General features: G+C 38.9%; 1 protein-coding gene across 3 annotated transcripts in view; it reads right to left on the bottom strand.

The window, feature by feature from the left end:
* YLPM1 (YLP motif containing 1) overlaps positions 1-17,112 on the bottom strand; it is a 75,103-nt gene that overhangs the window by 41,477 nt on the left and 16,514 nt on the right. For all 3 annotated transcript variants that reach the window (XM_043556637.1, XM_043556639.1, XM_043556638.1), the window contains exon 5: positions 983-3,103. In XM_043556637.1, coding sequence (XP_043412572.1) covers positions 983-3,103 — 2,121 coding nt within the window. The remainder of the gene's footprint in view (positions 1-982; positions 3,104-17,112) is intronic.

Genomic DNA, 17,112 nt, shown 5'->3' with positions numbered 1-17,112 from the left:
ATGATTTCAATCGGTACAATCCACAAACATAGACCAGAATTGCAAAATGAAGGAAACACAATACACTGGAATATGTCAAAACCTAACCATTAATTTATTTTCTCAAAACATTGCTCATTCCTAAGAACTTACTCAAAAAGCTTACAATCTATCAATGACTGCTAAATTCTTATCTCAGGACATAGTTGGTTTAGGGATTGAATGAACATACACAAAGTATTCAGTATTCAGTACAGTTCCTGGCACACAGTAAGCATGCAATGTTTCTTCTTCTTCTTCTTCTTCTTCTTTTTTTTTTTTTTTTTAATTGTTACTCCCTGGGAAGCATTAGATAGATACTTATACAGAGGTGATTTTAAATCAAGACATCCAAATTTTATTCTCCATTTCACAAAGAAAATATTTGATTATGTAGAAATAAGTAACATCCTCAAGTAGAGATATCTGCTTTTAGTTATAAGGAAAAGATAAAACACCCCAGAAAGAAAGTATCAGCAGTTAGCCAAATCTGAGGACGCTTTCAGGTAAACCATTCTGAGCTTCAACAGAGGAAAAACCTTACAGCACTTTCCAAAGTTTTATCAAAGATACGTGAATATGAAGTCTATAAGATCTAATACCAAAGAACAAAATGCCTCCTGGGGAAAAAAAAAGGATGTTACATATGAGCTCTGTGAAATCCAGAGCACTGGAGAGTTGAAGTTTGACACTGAAACATGTACAGGCATGATATGTCAGCAACACATCTATAAAAGCCAAGAATGGCTACCAAACTTTCACATTTCAGGACATAAGCTTACAATTAACACAGTTCCAAAATACATTTCCTAACCCTAAAGCAGCACTGAATGGCCAGAAATATAAATTAAAATTTACAAGAACTTGAAGCAAAACGATTCCATTCACATACATCGCATCACTTTAAAAAAGAGCAGTCTGAATGCGGTTTTGACTAAAAGAAAATCTTAAGTAGTCAACTTACCGAAGCATTTTCAGTTCTTGTGCAGCTTTCAAAATGATTTCGTGCTGCCTCTGACTGAGAACCATTACCCCTCCAAGGCCTTGGTCAGAGTCTAAGTTTGTATCCGACCCCATCATTTCAGAAGAATGATGTGAGGAGGGCATATGTTCCGCCATGGGGGAATGTCTATCCACATCAGATGGGTACCATCTGTCTGACAACCGTTCTCTTTCCCAGTCCATTCTGTCAGGGATATAATCTCGCTTTTCCCGCCATGTATCTCCTCTTTCTGGATACTCTCGGATCCTCAACTCACCCCTATCACGAAAATCTCGATCATACCCATGGTCTCGATTTCTTTCTTCTCTCCATCTATCATCCCGATATCTATCCAAAGGTGGAAGAGGTGGGAGGGGTGGTAAAGGTGGAAGAGATGGAATATCCCGTTCACGAAACTGTGATTCTTGTTCATCCAGTGGTCTCCCATAATCTCTGTCCCACTCATTATCCAAATTTCTATCATACATATCCATGGGTCTTCCAATCCGATCCACATCCCTGTCCAAGTCCCTGTCCATTTCCCTGTTGTAGTCCTCATCCATATCCTGATCTCTCTCCCAATCATCCCACCAAGGGCCTCGTCTATCTCCATCATGAGATCGAGATGGTGGTGCTGAGAACCTGTCCTCTCTGTTATATGGGTCTAGTGTATCATCTTGATAGTCACGTTCGCATTCTCTCCAGTATCTCTCTCTATCCCAATCATCAAGTCTTTCTCGTTCCATTGGAGCATTTCTACCATCTAATGGGAACTCTTCATGCCCTCTCTCTTCTCCATGATTCCATGGAGCTCTAGGAGGCTCATCTCGGTGATATGGATACATTTTTTCCCCACCATCTCCTGGTTCTGGTCTAAATGGACCTCTGTCACGACCAAAATCTGGTCTTCCCAGTCCCCTTTCCCTACTGCCAGGCCCTCGAGGTGGTCCCCTCTCCCTACTCCCAGCTCTTCGTGGTGGTACTCTTTCCCTACTCCCAGCCCTTCGAGGAGGTCCTCTTTCCTGACTGCCAGCCCTCCGAGGTAGTCCCCTTTCTCGGCTGCCAGCTCTACCCCGGTCCTGGCTGCCTTGCAGACCACCTGGCATTTTCTCCCGACTGCCTCCTGGCCTCACCAACCCTCTGTCCCGGCTGCCTTCTCCTCTGCTCATCTTCTCTCGACTGTCTTCTCGTCTACCCATCATCTTATCACGAAAGTCTTCTTGCTTGACCAACCCTGGGCCACGGCTGATTGCCTGACCTCGACCTCTATTTACTAGTCCTTTATCCCGTGTGTCTTCCATTCTGCTTTGCCCAGGACCTCTGTAAGATGAGCTGCTGCCTCGATTGCCTTCTAACCTATTATCTCTGTTATCTGGCCGAGGCAGCCCTTTATCTTGGTTGTTTTCTGAATGGGGCAGACCAATACCCAAAGGCTTAAAATCATTATCTGCAGTTAATGATGATGATGTTGTCACTGCTGCTCCTCCCTCCATCCCCCCTGGTTTTGAGGGAAAAGTAGATTGAGTAGGTACAGGTTTATTTGCAAGGGGTACAGGCTGAGTAACAGCTTGGGCTTTGTCCATTTGAGTCTCCATACTTTGAGAATTCTGGTCCCAATTAGAAGGCTCTATGGGCCCTTCCGAGACTTCGCTTTTAGGTGGCTCTTGTTGAGAGTCGCTTAGATTCTCATTTGACTGAGCCGCCTTGGCATCCTTTATATCTGCAGCAATGGAAAATGTAGCTGACTGCATTTTAAAATTCTTCTGCTGGTTACTATTGGTGTCTGCTAATGGTTCTTTGTTTCCTGAAAGAGGTTCTGCTTGTGACTTAGGTTGCTGCTGATGTTGCTGTCCAAAAGCTGGCTTGGGGCCTTTCCACTGTGGTCCACTCTGTCGAGGACTGAGGGATGTATTGGGGGTAATATAAAACTGAGATGCTGGCCCCCGGGGAATCATTCCCCATTTGCTTTTAGTGCCCTCTGTTGGGTGACCTTCATATCTGGGTCTTGGCCCATCGGGGCGATTTCCTTCAAAACGAGGCCCTTTGGGTCTCGGTCCTTCACACCTTGACCCTAAATCCTCAAATCTTCGAGGACCATCAAATCTACAAGTAAAACAAAAGATATTACTCAAGACAGTAAAGCAGAAAAAAAAAATATTCTCCATGTAAGAATATTTAAGGCAATCTTGCCTTAGAATCTTTTTACAAAAATGACTCTTTCAGTCATTAAATAAATCCTGAGGTATCTATCTTAGAATCGGTATGCTAAAGTGGCAGTGCTCAGAAGGTCTTAGGACAGGCTTTGGAAATCATGTCAGTATTATTATCATCCACTCCAAAACAACTCCTGCAGCAAGTCACTGATACACTAAATTGTTAAAAAGCAATCATAAGTATTGTGACTTAGTAGACAGAAAAGCCCACTCATCTTAAATGGGGGAAAAAGTGCCACGGCTAACTCTGAGAGTACTTTCAGAATTAAAATATAACTAAAATCTAAGTAGGAAACAACTAACAAGATAATATAGGATGATTATAAATATTGTTGGAGCTAACATTATCACCTGGACTACTGGACAAAAATTCAAAAAGCCAGTAGCCAGCTATATCTTAAGAATGTGCCCTGATATTTTAAAGTCTGGACAGTGCCCTGACAATTTGCTACGGACCCACTCGCCCATTCAGAAAATATTTACATTCCTTGTCTGTCTAGCTATACTACACCTAGGGGATATACAAATAAAATGTCATCTGTGCCTCAAAGGGTTTACAATCAAGGAGAAAGAGAATCTAAGTATAAATAAATGCCCAAAGGTGCAATGACAGAAGTCTATCTGCATACAACAAGGGCAACAGAGGAGCGGATGGTCAATTCTACCAGGGTAAGGGGGGAGGGGGTGCTGTCCAATAGAGGCTTTATATAATAGATGATGCTTAAATTAAGTCTTGAAAGACAAATTCTCTGAGGCCAGGCTAACAGAGTGTATTGGAGATAAGGGAAATGGGTGGCAAGGACATCTAAGGTTAAGGAAGCATTATGAGGAAAGGCAGAGAAACACACACCAGCAAAGCAGTCTGGAAGTGCAAACATGGCTCAAGCAAAGAGAGTAGGAAAGCTGGGAAAGGAGTAGAAAGGTAGGGAACAAAGAGATAAGGTAAAGAGTAGGCAAGAATCGAGCTCCAGAAGACCTTGTACACTCTGTGTGGCAGGGACTACTGGTGCTCCTCTAATATGCATTCCCCCTTTTCCTAAAGTATCTGAGCTTCTTCATTCTTAGCTGGACACAAAGCTGGCGAGACTAAAGATTCTCTTTCCCAAACTCTCCTGTAGCTAAAACTTGTAGACATGTTCTGGCTGGGCTGAGAGTGAAAATGACCAACAGCTTTTTCCGGGTTATAGCCTCAAAGGGAAGGGCACATCCTCCTCTTCACCATCTCCTTTTCATGCTAGCTCTGACATGGTGGTGAAGCATCCTGGACCATGTAGATAAGGGCAATATACTAGGGGATGAGAAGTAACAAATCAGAAGGAACTTGGATTCTTGACACTGTAGAGTCATCACATAAGTGCTAAAAGAGAATAAGCCTTTAACTTATTAAAGCGTAGGACTTCAGATCTCTGTTACCACCAATGAATTGATTCAGCTGGGTAAGAAGTTAGGCATTACCTAATAAGACTTAGAGCCACTATAGATGGTCTGATTTTTAAAAGATTCCTCTAGCAGAAAAGTAGCAGATAGGTAGGAGAAGTTTACCGTAGGTTGTTTCTACAATTTGAGTAAGTTAAAGTGAAGCCTGTTCTAAGGCAGTGACTGATATGAGGATGTAGAGGAGATAAAAGTGAAAGATGTGAAGAAAGGTAAAATGGATAGGACTTTCTAACAAGTGAAATTAAAATGATAATAGAAAGGGAAAAATTTAGGACAATTCCAAGTTTCCTGGCTTAGGTGACTAAATGGATGATGATGCCTTTCATGTTTTTAATGAGAAACAGAGAGTTTTTCTTTCATTTGTTTGGGAAATTAATGAAGAATGCTAATTCAGTTTCAGGAGAATATTTATTTCCTATCCCTGTTGACATTAGGCTTTCTGCTGGTCTAGAAGTCTTAGTTTCAAAGGAAGAATGCTTCCATCAGGAAACACCACAGTAACTCCATTAAATTCAACTTGAGACTGCCACCTGGCTACTTGGGTTCTGAATAAACAGGCCAAGAAAGAAGTAACTACATTGGCTGGTAGTGATTGGTCCTGAGTTGCAAGGGGAAATTGGGTCACTAGTACACAATGAGGGTACGGAGGAAGATGTCTGGAATGGAGAGCCTCTAGAACACCTCTTAGCGCTTTCATGCCCTGTGATCAAAGTCAACAGAAAACTACAATAACTCAATCTAGGCAGGACTCAAGAGCCCAGACCTTTCAAGAATGAAGGTTTGGGTCACTCCACTAGGCAAAAAACGAGGACCAACTGAAATGCATGTTGAGAACAAAGGGACTATGAAAGGTGTAGTGGAAGAATATAGTTATAAATACCAACTATGGTTACATGACCAGTTGCAGAAAGCAGGACTGTAATAGTTACAAGTATTTCTTCCTTAATTTGATACTATATGTTTAAATACATACACATGTATTAGTTAAATGTCCTTGGTTGATCGTTCTTTGTCATCCTCTGACATTAGATGTATTAATAATAGTTAATTTTATATCTCAGAATTTAATTTTTTTAATGTTTATTTTTGAGAGAGAGAGAGAGAGAGAGAGAGAGAGAGAGAGAGAGAGAGAGAGGTGCGGCGCACAAACAGGGGAGGGGCAGAGAGAGAGAGAGGGAGACACAGTGTGAAGCAGGCTCCAGGCTCCAAGCTGTCAGTACAGAGCCTGATGAGGGGCTCGAACTCACAAACTGCAAGATCATGACTTGAGCCAAAGGTGGATGCTTAACCAACTGAGCCACCTAGGTGCCCCTATATCTCAGAATTTCAATTACAGAGTATCAAAGAGAGAATGTGAACCAGCTAGGAGAAGAATGAAGATTTTCCCAAAGACAAAAAGATGAAAGGGACTCTATATCCTTTTCTGGGAAAACAGGTAAGAATCTTTTTTTTTTTTTTTAGTTGTTCAGGGATAAATATTTCACATCAGATGAAAAAATCTCTTTGTGTCCCACCCTAATCAGAAACACATAGGGGAACTCTATGAAAGGTACTATAGGCTAGCCAAGTTGACACCACACAGAGTCATCACAAGGAATGTCAATATACATAAATTGACTATAAACAGAAAGGGGACTGCCAGCAAATGGTTTTTAAATTCTGGAAGACAAAGGGCAAACATGAGTGGTAACATATGCAAGAAGAAGCTGGAGTTTAGAATGCTGGTAGAAGGAGATACAATCAAAACGGGGCTGGTCTGCCCACAGAAACCCAAGGCGAGTCAGAGTTCTCAGATACCAGAGGTGCTGGGGAAGGACAGGGGTAAGACTTGGGGCTAAAAATGTGTAAATTAAAATCTATATTCAGAACCATCAACTAGACTTTCTCTGGGATGAATGTCCCTATATTCTTGAATCCGAGGGTCCTCTAACATTGGCAGTTCTCTGCCCTACCACATAAGCAAGGCCTGAATCTGCTGACTGGGCGCATCAACAGTTGATGAGCGCCTCATATGCACACAGAGCTTCCAATTAGCTTGTCAGTGTCCCCCGCTCTTAAATATAAATGGACAACCAAGGATCACCAGAAACTTGAGGAATGTCTCCAAAATGGAAGGAAGAGACCAAAGATAAACGGGTCATAAATCTGGAGAAAAAAACAGAGATAATGCAAAAAACAGAAGATAACTTTTAAAAAACCCTCAAGTAGTATCCTCAGAAAGATTCATAATGAGATACTGTAAATATAAATCAAGAATAAAACTTGATCAGAACCAAGAAAACTCCACAAAAATTAAAAAATTCTCCAAATGAAATGCAATAAAAAGATTAGAAGTATCTCAGAAAGTACAATCAAATGAAAAAGAGACAAATATAATCAATCCTGCAGGTCCAAAAACCTACTAATGAGGAGTTCCAGAAAAACAGAAAACAAGAAAAATAAAATTAATGAAGAAATAGAAAGATTTAAGAGTTAAAAGACTCTAATTTTCAGACAGAAAAGGTCTAGCTTAGTAAATAATAAGTATAACTATTAAAACTAAACAAACAAAAAAACCACTATGAAATTTTAGAATACCAGGGGGGAATAAAGTGTCTAGCAATAGGGAGACATCATCTAAAAAGGAAGAGAATCAGAACAGTATAGCACCTATATTGACTGGCAGAAGAAAATAGAATGGTGATCCTAAACTTTTGAGGAATAATTATGTTCAACTTTACTATACAGTACATAAATGGTATTAAACAGTATGGTACTGGCATACAAACAGACACACAGATCAATGGAACAGAACAGAGCGCCCCCAAATAAACCCATGTGTATATGGTCAATTAATTTATGAAAAGGAGCCAAGAATATAAAATGGAGAAAGGACAGTTTTCTCAATAAATGATACTCGGAAAAGTGAAGAGTCATGTAGAAAAGAATGCAACTACAGTGTTATCTCACACTGTACACAAAAATTAACTCGAAATGGACTAAAGACTTGAACGTAAGGCCTGAAACCATGAAACTCCTAGGACAAAACCTAGAAAAACACTATAGGTGTAAGCTCCTTGACACAGGCCTTGGCAATGGTTTTTTGAATCTGATATCAAAAGCAAGGAGAATAAAAGCAAAAATAAACAGGTGGGGGCGCCTGGGTGGCGCAGTCGGTTAAGCGTCCGACTTCAGCCAGGTCACGATCTCGCGGTCTGTGAGTTCGAGCCCCGCGTCGGGCTCTGGGCTGATGGCTCAGAGCCTGGAGCCTGTTTCCGATTCTGTGTCTCCCTCTCTCTCTGCCCCTCCCCCGTTCATGCTCTGTCTCTCTCTGTCCCAAAAATAAATAAACATTGAAAAAATAAAATAAAATAAAATAAAATAAAATAAAATAAAATAAAATAAAATAAACAGGTGGGATGACATCAAACTATAAAGCTTCTGCACAGCAAAGAAAAACCATCAACAAAACGAAAAGGCAACCTACCGAATGGGAGAAAATACTTGCAAATCTTATAACTGATAAGGGGCTACTGATCAAAATATACAAAGAACTCCTATAACTCTAGCAAAAATACAAATAATCTGATTTTAAAATGGGCAGAGGACCTGAATAGACATTTTCCCAAAGACAATGTACAAATGGTCAAGAGACACATGGAAAGAGACTCATCATCACTCATCAGCCAAGAAATACAAATCAAAACCACAATATCACCCCACACCTGTGAGAATGGCTGTTTTCAAAAAGGTTAGAAATAGTAAGTGTTGGCAAGGATATGGAAAAAAGAAACCTTGTATATTGTTGAGGGGAATGTAAACAGGTGCAGCCACATGAAAAGCAGTATGAAGGCTCCTCAAAAAGTTAAAAGTAGAACCCTCAGATGATCCATCAATTACACTTCTGGATATTTACCTGAAGAAAACAAGAAAACTAACTTGAAGAGATATATGCATCCCATGTTCACTGCACATGAGTTACAATAGCCAAAATATGGAAACAACCTAAGGGTCCATCAATGGAAGAATGTATGTACGTGTAACACTGACACACAAACACACGAATATTATTCAGCCACAAAAAAGAATGAAATCTTACCACTTATGACAATATGGATAAACCTCAAGGGTACTATGCTAAGTGAAATAAGTCAAATACTGATTTCTCTTACACATGGAATCTAAAAATAAATTAGATAGATAGATAGACAGACAGATAAAAGCCAAACTCATAGATACAAAGAACAGATTGGTGGTTGCCAGAGGCAGGGATGGGCATAGGAGAAATGGGTGAACTAATTTTGTTTTTAGTTTAAATAAATTAAAAATTTTTAAATGCTTGACTTTAAAGTCTATACCCAAATTATAATCAAGTGCGAGGTTAGAATAAAAACATTTCAGACACACAAGACTCAGACAATTTGCCTCCAAACCACAATTTCTTACTGAGTTACTTGAGCATGCACTCTGGGAAAAAGAGGCACTAAACCACAAACAGGAAGCCATGACATTCAGTAAACAGTGAATCCAATCCAGGAGGGTAATCAAGGGAAATGCTGGAGTAACAGCCATATGGCAGATCTTGAAAGCAACCAAGCAGCCAACCCAGCCAGGTGAAAAGCAAGAAGATGCATAAATATGGGAGAGAGATCACCTCAAGAGAAAAAGAGATGGTGCTTTTGGGACTAGGGTTGGAGAATTATTTTAAAGATTTTTTCAAGAAGACAATTGGAAATTCTAGAAAAGTCATTACACTAAAGGAAATATAATTATAACACACTGCTTATCTCTACAGTGGACATTGTTTACTTATCTAAAAACAGTGACACGTATTAGACATACGGGGTTAGAGTAGTGGAAGAAGCAAATCTCTGTTAGAACTGGGAGTAAATATATAACGTTTAAACTGTGGAAGTTCAAGAAAGCAGCAGCATATTTTTTAGTGACAGGAAGGTAACCACCAAAAGAAACAGCTAAAGAACGAAAAGATGTCATTAGAAAACACATCTAGGGTGGCTTGGGGCAGTGGCTGGCTGTTTTTCTTGATTTCTGAAAACTATGTATGTACCACTTTGATAAAAATGTAAAATGAATTTAAGTGACACAGAGAGATTAGCCCTAACTGGGAGAAACAAGAGCTTCTTCTGAGACTAGAAGAAGAAAGATGAGGACAATAAGGTAAGGTAAACACAAGGGTGGGAAGTGAGTTTCACTGGGCCTGAAAGTCTCGATTTCCTCTGGGAGGCAGGAATCTAAATTAAAGATACAAAGCGAAAGAAAAATGTTTGTGGAGACAACAGTGCAGATGGTCTCTGCACAGCAGTGAAGGCTTGGCACAGCTACTGTTGGGCACAGGGACAGGAGCTGACTAGAGACTTATCAGAGGACACACCACAATACTAAAGAGGGAGACCACTTATTTACTTATTTAGCTATATATGATACCGTTTCAGGGCTTGTGAGGGTTTCGTTCCATTTCTTGAAGTGCCATTTATTAATTCAAAGTGCCTGGAAAAACACCTTAGATCATTAAAGTTGTGTAAAACCATCTGCTTTGGATTCAATTCAGCAATGATCAGTTCATGGAAGTGCTAAGAGGAGACTATTCTCCACAAGGTAGAGTCAGTAAGAACCCTTGTCAACTCGTTACCTAATATTATAATCAAATTTTGAATATAAACAAACTGCCTTCCTAACCAATTTGTGAATGCCTTGAGAATTTCATCCATAACTGAGACATTCCAGCATAAGTAACAGTTACTGAACATCTGTCAGGCACTATGTTAGTGCTGGAAATAAATGGATACTTAACTCAAGGAGTTCATAGTCCAAGGGAAGAGTGAGACAGGTAAACCAACAATTTGATTTACTTAAAACTTAGAACATAACTTGATAAAATGGAACACGATGGAGGGCCTTGTTTACAGAGGTATCCCCTTTGTCTGACTCACCAAAGGATTTCAACACATAATTACTGAAGTGCTCCCTGCACTAGGAATTAGTAAAGCAAAAACTGGCAGGAAAGGAACTCTGAACAAAGAGAAGAGCACATATACAGAATGGCCAGAGGGAAAGATAAAGGAAGCAAGAGGCACTAAACGACGTACAGATAAGGAAAAGAGAACATGGTGACAAGGTTGTAAAAGGTAATTAACTCACTACTGCAAGCCTCATGCCTGCACATATAATATGCAATTTCCATGACAGGATAGGGTACTTTGCTTTCAGATTAAATTGCTGATCAACAGCCAAGGGTCATCATTTTATTTTTATTTGGGGGGTCAGAAAAAAACCAACTGAAATATACTTTCAACACTACATATAAATGGCAATTATTTATCAATACTGCACTTCCAAATTTTCAAAGTTCAAGGATGTAACAAAATGTTAGACTATCAAAACCTTTTGTATTCATAAAAGAATTTTAAAGCCTTTGGAATAAATATATTAAGAGATACTCAATTTTAAAATATGCACAAAAATTAGCCATGTTTACATTAATACAATGAAATGCTATGACCGTTTTAACATATAAAAACATTTGAAATAAAGTACAAACATAGCATATATTCACTAAATACAATCACAGAAAAACACATGTATTGCCCATTGGTTAGATGAAAAGTAAAACAAATATCTGGTGTTTAAATATTTAGAAAATTTGTATACAGTTAGGTATTTCATAAACTTCTAAAAAACAAAAACCCTAAAGCTAGGTATGAAAACATTAGAGGTATGTATAAAAATTTCACGATTTAACATAAAAAATAGACCCCAAGGGGGTATAAAAACTTAAGAGGTATGCACAGAAATACAAATGTCTTATTATCACAATATTTACATAAACATACTCAAATCAGCTGACCATGGGAATTACAAAATATTAAATTCTGGAGTCAAATTCCTGCCCTTTTAGTTTTCATGCGAGATGATTTTTCTAAGTATTTTCTAATATGTATAACTAAAACCCTAAAGTCAAAACTCTCCCTCCAAAAAGTAATTGCTATAAATAGGAACAACCATGGCAAATGGAAGCACAGAGTAAAATTGTATTGTTTACAGTCCCTTGCTAATCCAAATAAGACAGCTACAGAATAGAAGAGGTCCACAATTATAATCCGAAAACCAATCAAAAAGTATGTATGACCAATCAGGAGCCTAGATATTACAAAGATGTCAATTCTTCCACAAAATGGTCAACAGATTTCCATGCAACGCTCATCAAAATTCCAGCAGGTTTCTGAAAACTGACAAGCTGATTCTAAGCATTACATGGGAAACAGAGAGGACCAAGAATAATCAAGACAATCTAGATCAGGGGTCAGTAGACCATGGCCCCAGGGCCAAATCCAGTTAAGAGTGATCTTTTACATTTTTAAATGTGAAAAACAAAAGGAAGAAAGAAAAATAAGTGATAGAGACCAAACATGGCCTGCAAAGCCTAAAAATACTTACCATCTGGCCATTCACAGAAAAAGTTTGCCAACCTCTGATCTAGAAACACAGAACTGGAGGACTTACACTAAGAGGTATCAAGATTTATTACAAAGCTACAGTAATTTTTTTAAAAATCTTTTAAAAGTGTTTATTTTGAGAGAGAGGGAGCACGAGTGGGGGAGGGGCAGAGGGAGACAAGGAGAGAGAATCCCAAGCAGGCTCCCTGCTGTCAGCCCGGAGCCTGATGCAGGGCTCGATCCCATGAACTGTAAGCCAAAATCAAGAGTCAGACACCTAACTGACAGCCACCCAGGCACCCCTAAAGCTACAGTAATTAAAACAGTATGACACTGGTACAATGATAGAGTCTAGAAACAAATCCATACATGTGGCCATCTGACTCACGATGAAGAAGATAGCACGAAGTAGTAAGGAAAAGATGGGCTGGGGTCAACTAGATAGCCATATGAAAAATAATAAACCATGATCCTTACCTCATACCTCATTAACAAATAAATCAATTCTATATGGATTGTTGATTTAAAAATAAAGGGTAAAACGAGACAGAAGATAAAATAGGATAATATATTTATGGCCTTGGGGTAAACAAAGATTTCTCAAACAGGACACAAAAAAGTACTAACCATAAAAGAAAAACGGATCGATAAATTGGACTGCTAAGTTAAAATCAAGAATTTCTATTAATCAAAAGACACCACGGGCGGCTGGGTGTCTCGGTTAAGCGTCTGACTTCAGCTCAGGTCATGAAAGCACAGTTTATGCATTCAAGCCCCACGTTGGGCTCTGTGCTGACAGCTCAGATTCGGATGCTGAAGCTCTGCTTTGGATTCTGTGTTTTCCTCTCTCTCTGCCTCTCCCCTGCTCTCTCTCTCTGTCTCTCAAAATTAAATAAACATTAAAAAAATAAAAAATAAAAAAGACACCAGTGGCATCTGGGTGCTCAGCTGGTTAAGCCGTTAAGCATCTGACTCTTGATTCTGACTGAAATTATGATCTCAGGGTCATGAGTTGGAGCCCTGCATTGCATTGGGCTCCTTGCTGGGTGCTGGGCATGGAGCCTGTTTAAGATTCTCTCTCACTCTGCTCCCCCATCCACCTTGCATGTGCACACACACATGCATGTGCACACACACACACCTTGCATGTGCACACTCTCTCACCAAAAAAAAAAAAAAAAAAAAAAAAAGACACCATTAACCCTTGGGGTTCCCTCTGGGTTCAGATCCTAGTTTTAGAACTGTTTTGTTTTTTTTTTTTAAGGTTTCATTTGTTTTGAGAGATCACACGCACGTGTACACAAGGTGGGGGGGAAGGCAGAGAGCGAGGAAAAGACAGATAATCCCAAGCAGCCTCTGCACTGTCAGTGCAGAGCCCAGTGCTGGGCTCAAACCCACGAATCATGAAATCATGACCTGAGCCAAAATCAAGAGTCAGATGCTTAACCAACTGGGCCACCCAGGTGCCCCAAGAACTGTTTGGTTTTTTTTTTAATAGTTCTATTATACTCATACCTGTCAGAGAGGCTAAACTCAACAACACAAGAAACAACAGGTGTTGGTGAGGATGCAGAGAAAGGGCAACCCTCTTACACTACTGGTGGGAATGCAAACTGGTGCAACCACTGTGGAAAAGTGTATGGCAGGTCCTCAAAAAGTTAAAAATGGAACTACTTTGTGATCCAGCAATTGCACTACAAGGTATTTACCCAAAGAATACAAAAATACTGAAACGTATTCAAAGGGGTACATGCACCCCCATGTTTATAGCAGCATTATCAATAATAGCCAAACTATGGAGAGAGCCCAAATGTCCAAAGGTCCATCAATAGATGGATAAAGAAGTTGTAGTGTGTGTGTGTCCATATAACAGAATATCACTCAACTATTAAAAGAATGAAATCTTGCCATTTGCAACGAAGTGGATGGAGCTACAGAGTACCATGCTAAGCAAAATAAGTCAGCCCGAGAAAGACAAATACCATATGATTTCACTCATATGTGGAATTTAAGAAACAAAACAGACGAGCAAAAAGAAAAAAAGAAAGACAAACCAAGAAACAGACTCAAATACACAGAACGAGCTGATGGTTACCAGAGGGTAGGTGGGTGCGGAATGGGTTAAATAGGTGATGGGGATTAAGGAGTGCACTTGTGATGAGCACTGGGTGGTGTATGAAAGTGTTGAATCACCACATTGTACACCTGAAACTAATATTATACTGCATGTTAACTAACTAGAATTTAAATAAAAACTTTTAAAAAATAAAAAATAAACAGCTCCATCATAAGGATTGAAACTTTGTGACTTTTCTCTCATAGGCCTCCCCAAGAACAAAGAAAATTTACTCCTTAAAAAACAGAATGAAACTTACATTATCTTGCAATTACTATATGGGTCCATTAGAACCTTTCATAAATCTAAGACACATTATGGGATCCTAAGTGACTTTTTCTCTGAATCTTAAAGCATTCTGCAATTTCCTTACCCTCAAAATCATTACTCATCATTACTTATCAATTATCCCCATCTATGCTAAAGAAAATTAAAATACAAAGACAATGAAGGAATGATGGACTTGCCTAAAGATGAGGCAAAAGTGAAATAAGCTGTCACCTCACCCCGCTTTGTATTGCCCAAAATATTACAGCCTACTTTTAGGCTTCACTGAGTACAATTGAGAATTAAAAATTTTTCATTTCCTGACTATAACAGCAGAGAAAAGGGAGAGAGAAAGCTGTGTCCAAATCAAAAAATAAACACAGAGACAGAAGGACTCTAAGCTCTAATAAAGATGTGACATTGATCATGTAAGTAAAATCTCCAACTGTAAGTCCTCAGATGACAGTATCCTAGATGAATATTCTCAAATTCAAGATTCGGTGAATGAACAATATATTTCTAAGGACAGAAAGGAAATGTAGTACTATCATCCACTTAGTTATTAAACTGCAAGGATGTCACCACATAATATTTTGTGCCAAGAACCTGGACCATTCTGCTTTGCCAGAAAAATAAGTGACAGGATTATTTCATCTTTTATGTTTATGTTTTGTGCAAAAATTTACCTGATGCAGGGTTTTGCTCTTCTAAAATTTTTATTAAAATTTTGAATAAGCAGTTTTTCACTATCCCTTTGTTACTTCTGCACATTATTTGTAAAATTACTTTAAAATTTCAAAAATAAAAATGGCCCACTGGATCTAGGTGATACTTTTTTTGGCAAACTGAAGATAAGAAAGAAAAAGGACTGCACAATGAGAAAACAGTCAAGACAATCTAGACACAGGATGCTATCTCGTGTACGTAAGGAACTCCTACAAATCAGTAAGAAAAAATCATAACCCGATAGAAAAATGGGGAAAAGATTTCAATAAGCATCTCGTAAAAGAAGAAATCCAACTTAACAATAATCAAATGGAAAAAGAAGTTAACCTCATTTGTCATCAGGGAAATACAAATTAAAGCCATAGTACAATACCACTAGACATCCACCAAGATTACTGTAATTTAAAATTTTAATAATACCAAGTGTTGATGAGGATGCAAAAAACAAACAAACAAAAAACCCCAAAAAACTGGAACACAAAAAACCTGCTGGTGAGAATATAAATGGATACAATCACTTTGGAAAACTGTTTGACAACATCTACCAAAGCAGGACCGCACATACCCCATGATCAAGTAATTCCAATCCTTTGTACATTTCTAAACAAAATTAAATACACACACACACACACACACACACACACACACACACACACACAGATGCACCTAAAGGGACACATACAACACCAAAAGACACAAAGTAGCATTCTTCATAATAACCAAAAAACTTAAATGACTATCACTATGAAAACAGATAGACTGTGGTAAATTCATACAACAAAATACTGCAAAGCAATGGGAATGAACAAACTACAGCTACACAAACATGGATAAACCTCACAATAACATAATGTCGAGTGAAAGATGCTAAACTCCACCGAGTATATACAGTATGATTCCGTTTATACAAACTTCAAAAATAGGCAAAACTAATCTATGGCATAAAAAATCAGTATAGTGATTATCTTTGGGGCAAGGGAAAATCAGAAGGGGCATGAGGAGGACTTTTCAGACACCAGTAATTTTTATTTTTTGATCTCAGTACTGTAACATGAGTGTGTTTCCTTTGTCAAAATTCACTAAGCTGCACACCCAGGATTGTGCACATCTCTGCATGTTACTCTTCAATAAATAAGTTTTACGATTGAAAAATAAAAGGTTCTAGGAAACCAACATCCACTGACCTAACAGATTCTTGGAGCAGGGCAGTCTTCTAGAAGACCTGATGAATCCAACAATACACACACATACACACAATTTCAAAATAGCTGCTCCAGATGCTCAACAATGTAGTATGATATTTACACATGATGCAGGTCTATCACTTGCCTTTTGGAAACCTTCAGTTTTTTTAAACAGCAGCCTAAATCTGGATTTTGCAAAAACTCAATCTTAACAGTGTGTTATTTAAAACTTCTCTTAAGTGTATTTATTTATGAGACAGAGACAGTGTGAGTGGGGAAGGGGCAGAGAGAGACAGAGAGACGGGGGGGAGGGGGGGAGAGAGAGAGAGAGACAGAGAGAGACAGAGAGAGACAGAGAGAGAATGAATCCCAAGCAGGGTCCGTATTCCCAGCACAGAGCCCGATGCGGGACTCGAACCCACGAAACCGTGAGATCATGACCTGAGTTGAAAGTGAGAGCCAGACACTTAACTGACTGAGCCACCCAGGCACCCCTTAATTGTGTGTTATTTCAATAGTGTGTTATTGGTAAATCAGTTATCTGTGTTCTGCATTCTTGTTTTTCTACCCAGCTGTGTTAAAAAAAAAAACAAGGCAAAACAGAGTGGCTTACCGCATCAGTTATGTGTTTATAGCAAACTCTGGATTCAACTAGTAAGAAAAATTCACAAGTTTCCTTAATAGTGTGGATTATTTCTACCTCATTCTCTTTCATTCACCAGTTTCCACTGATATA

This window comes from Prionailurus bengalensis, chromosome B3, assembly GCF_016509475.1.
Source record: "Prionailurus bengalensis isolate Pbe53 chromosome B3, Fcat_Pben_1.1_paternal_pri, whole genome shotgun sequence".
In the NCBI taxonomy this organism is placed as follows: Eukaryota; Metazoa; Chordata; class Mammalia; order Carnivora; family Felidae; genus Prionailurus; species Prionailurus bengalensis.
The sequence above is the reverse complement of the archived record's forward strand: the minus strand, read 5'-3'. Positions and strand labels throughout refer to the sequence as shown.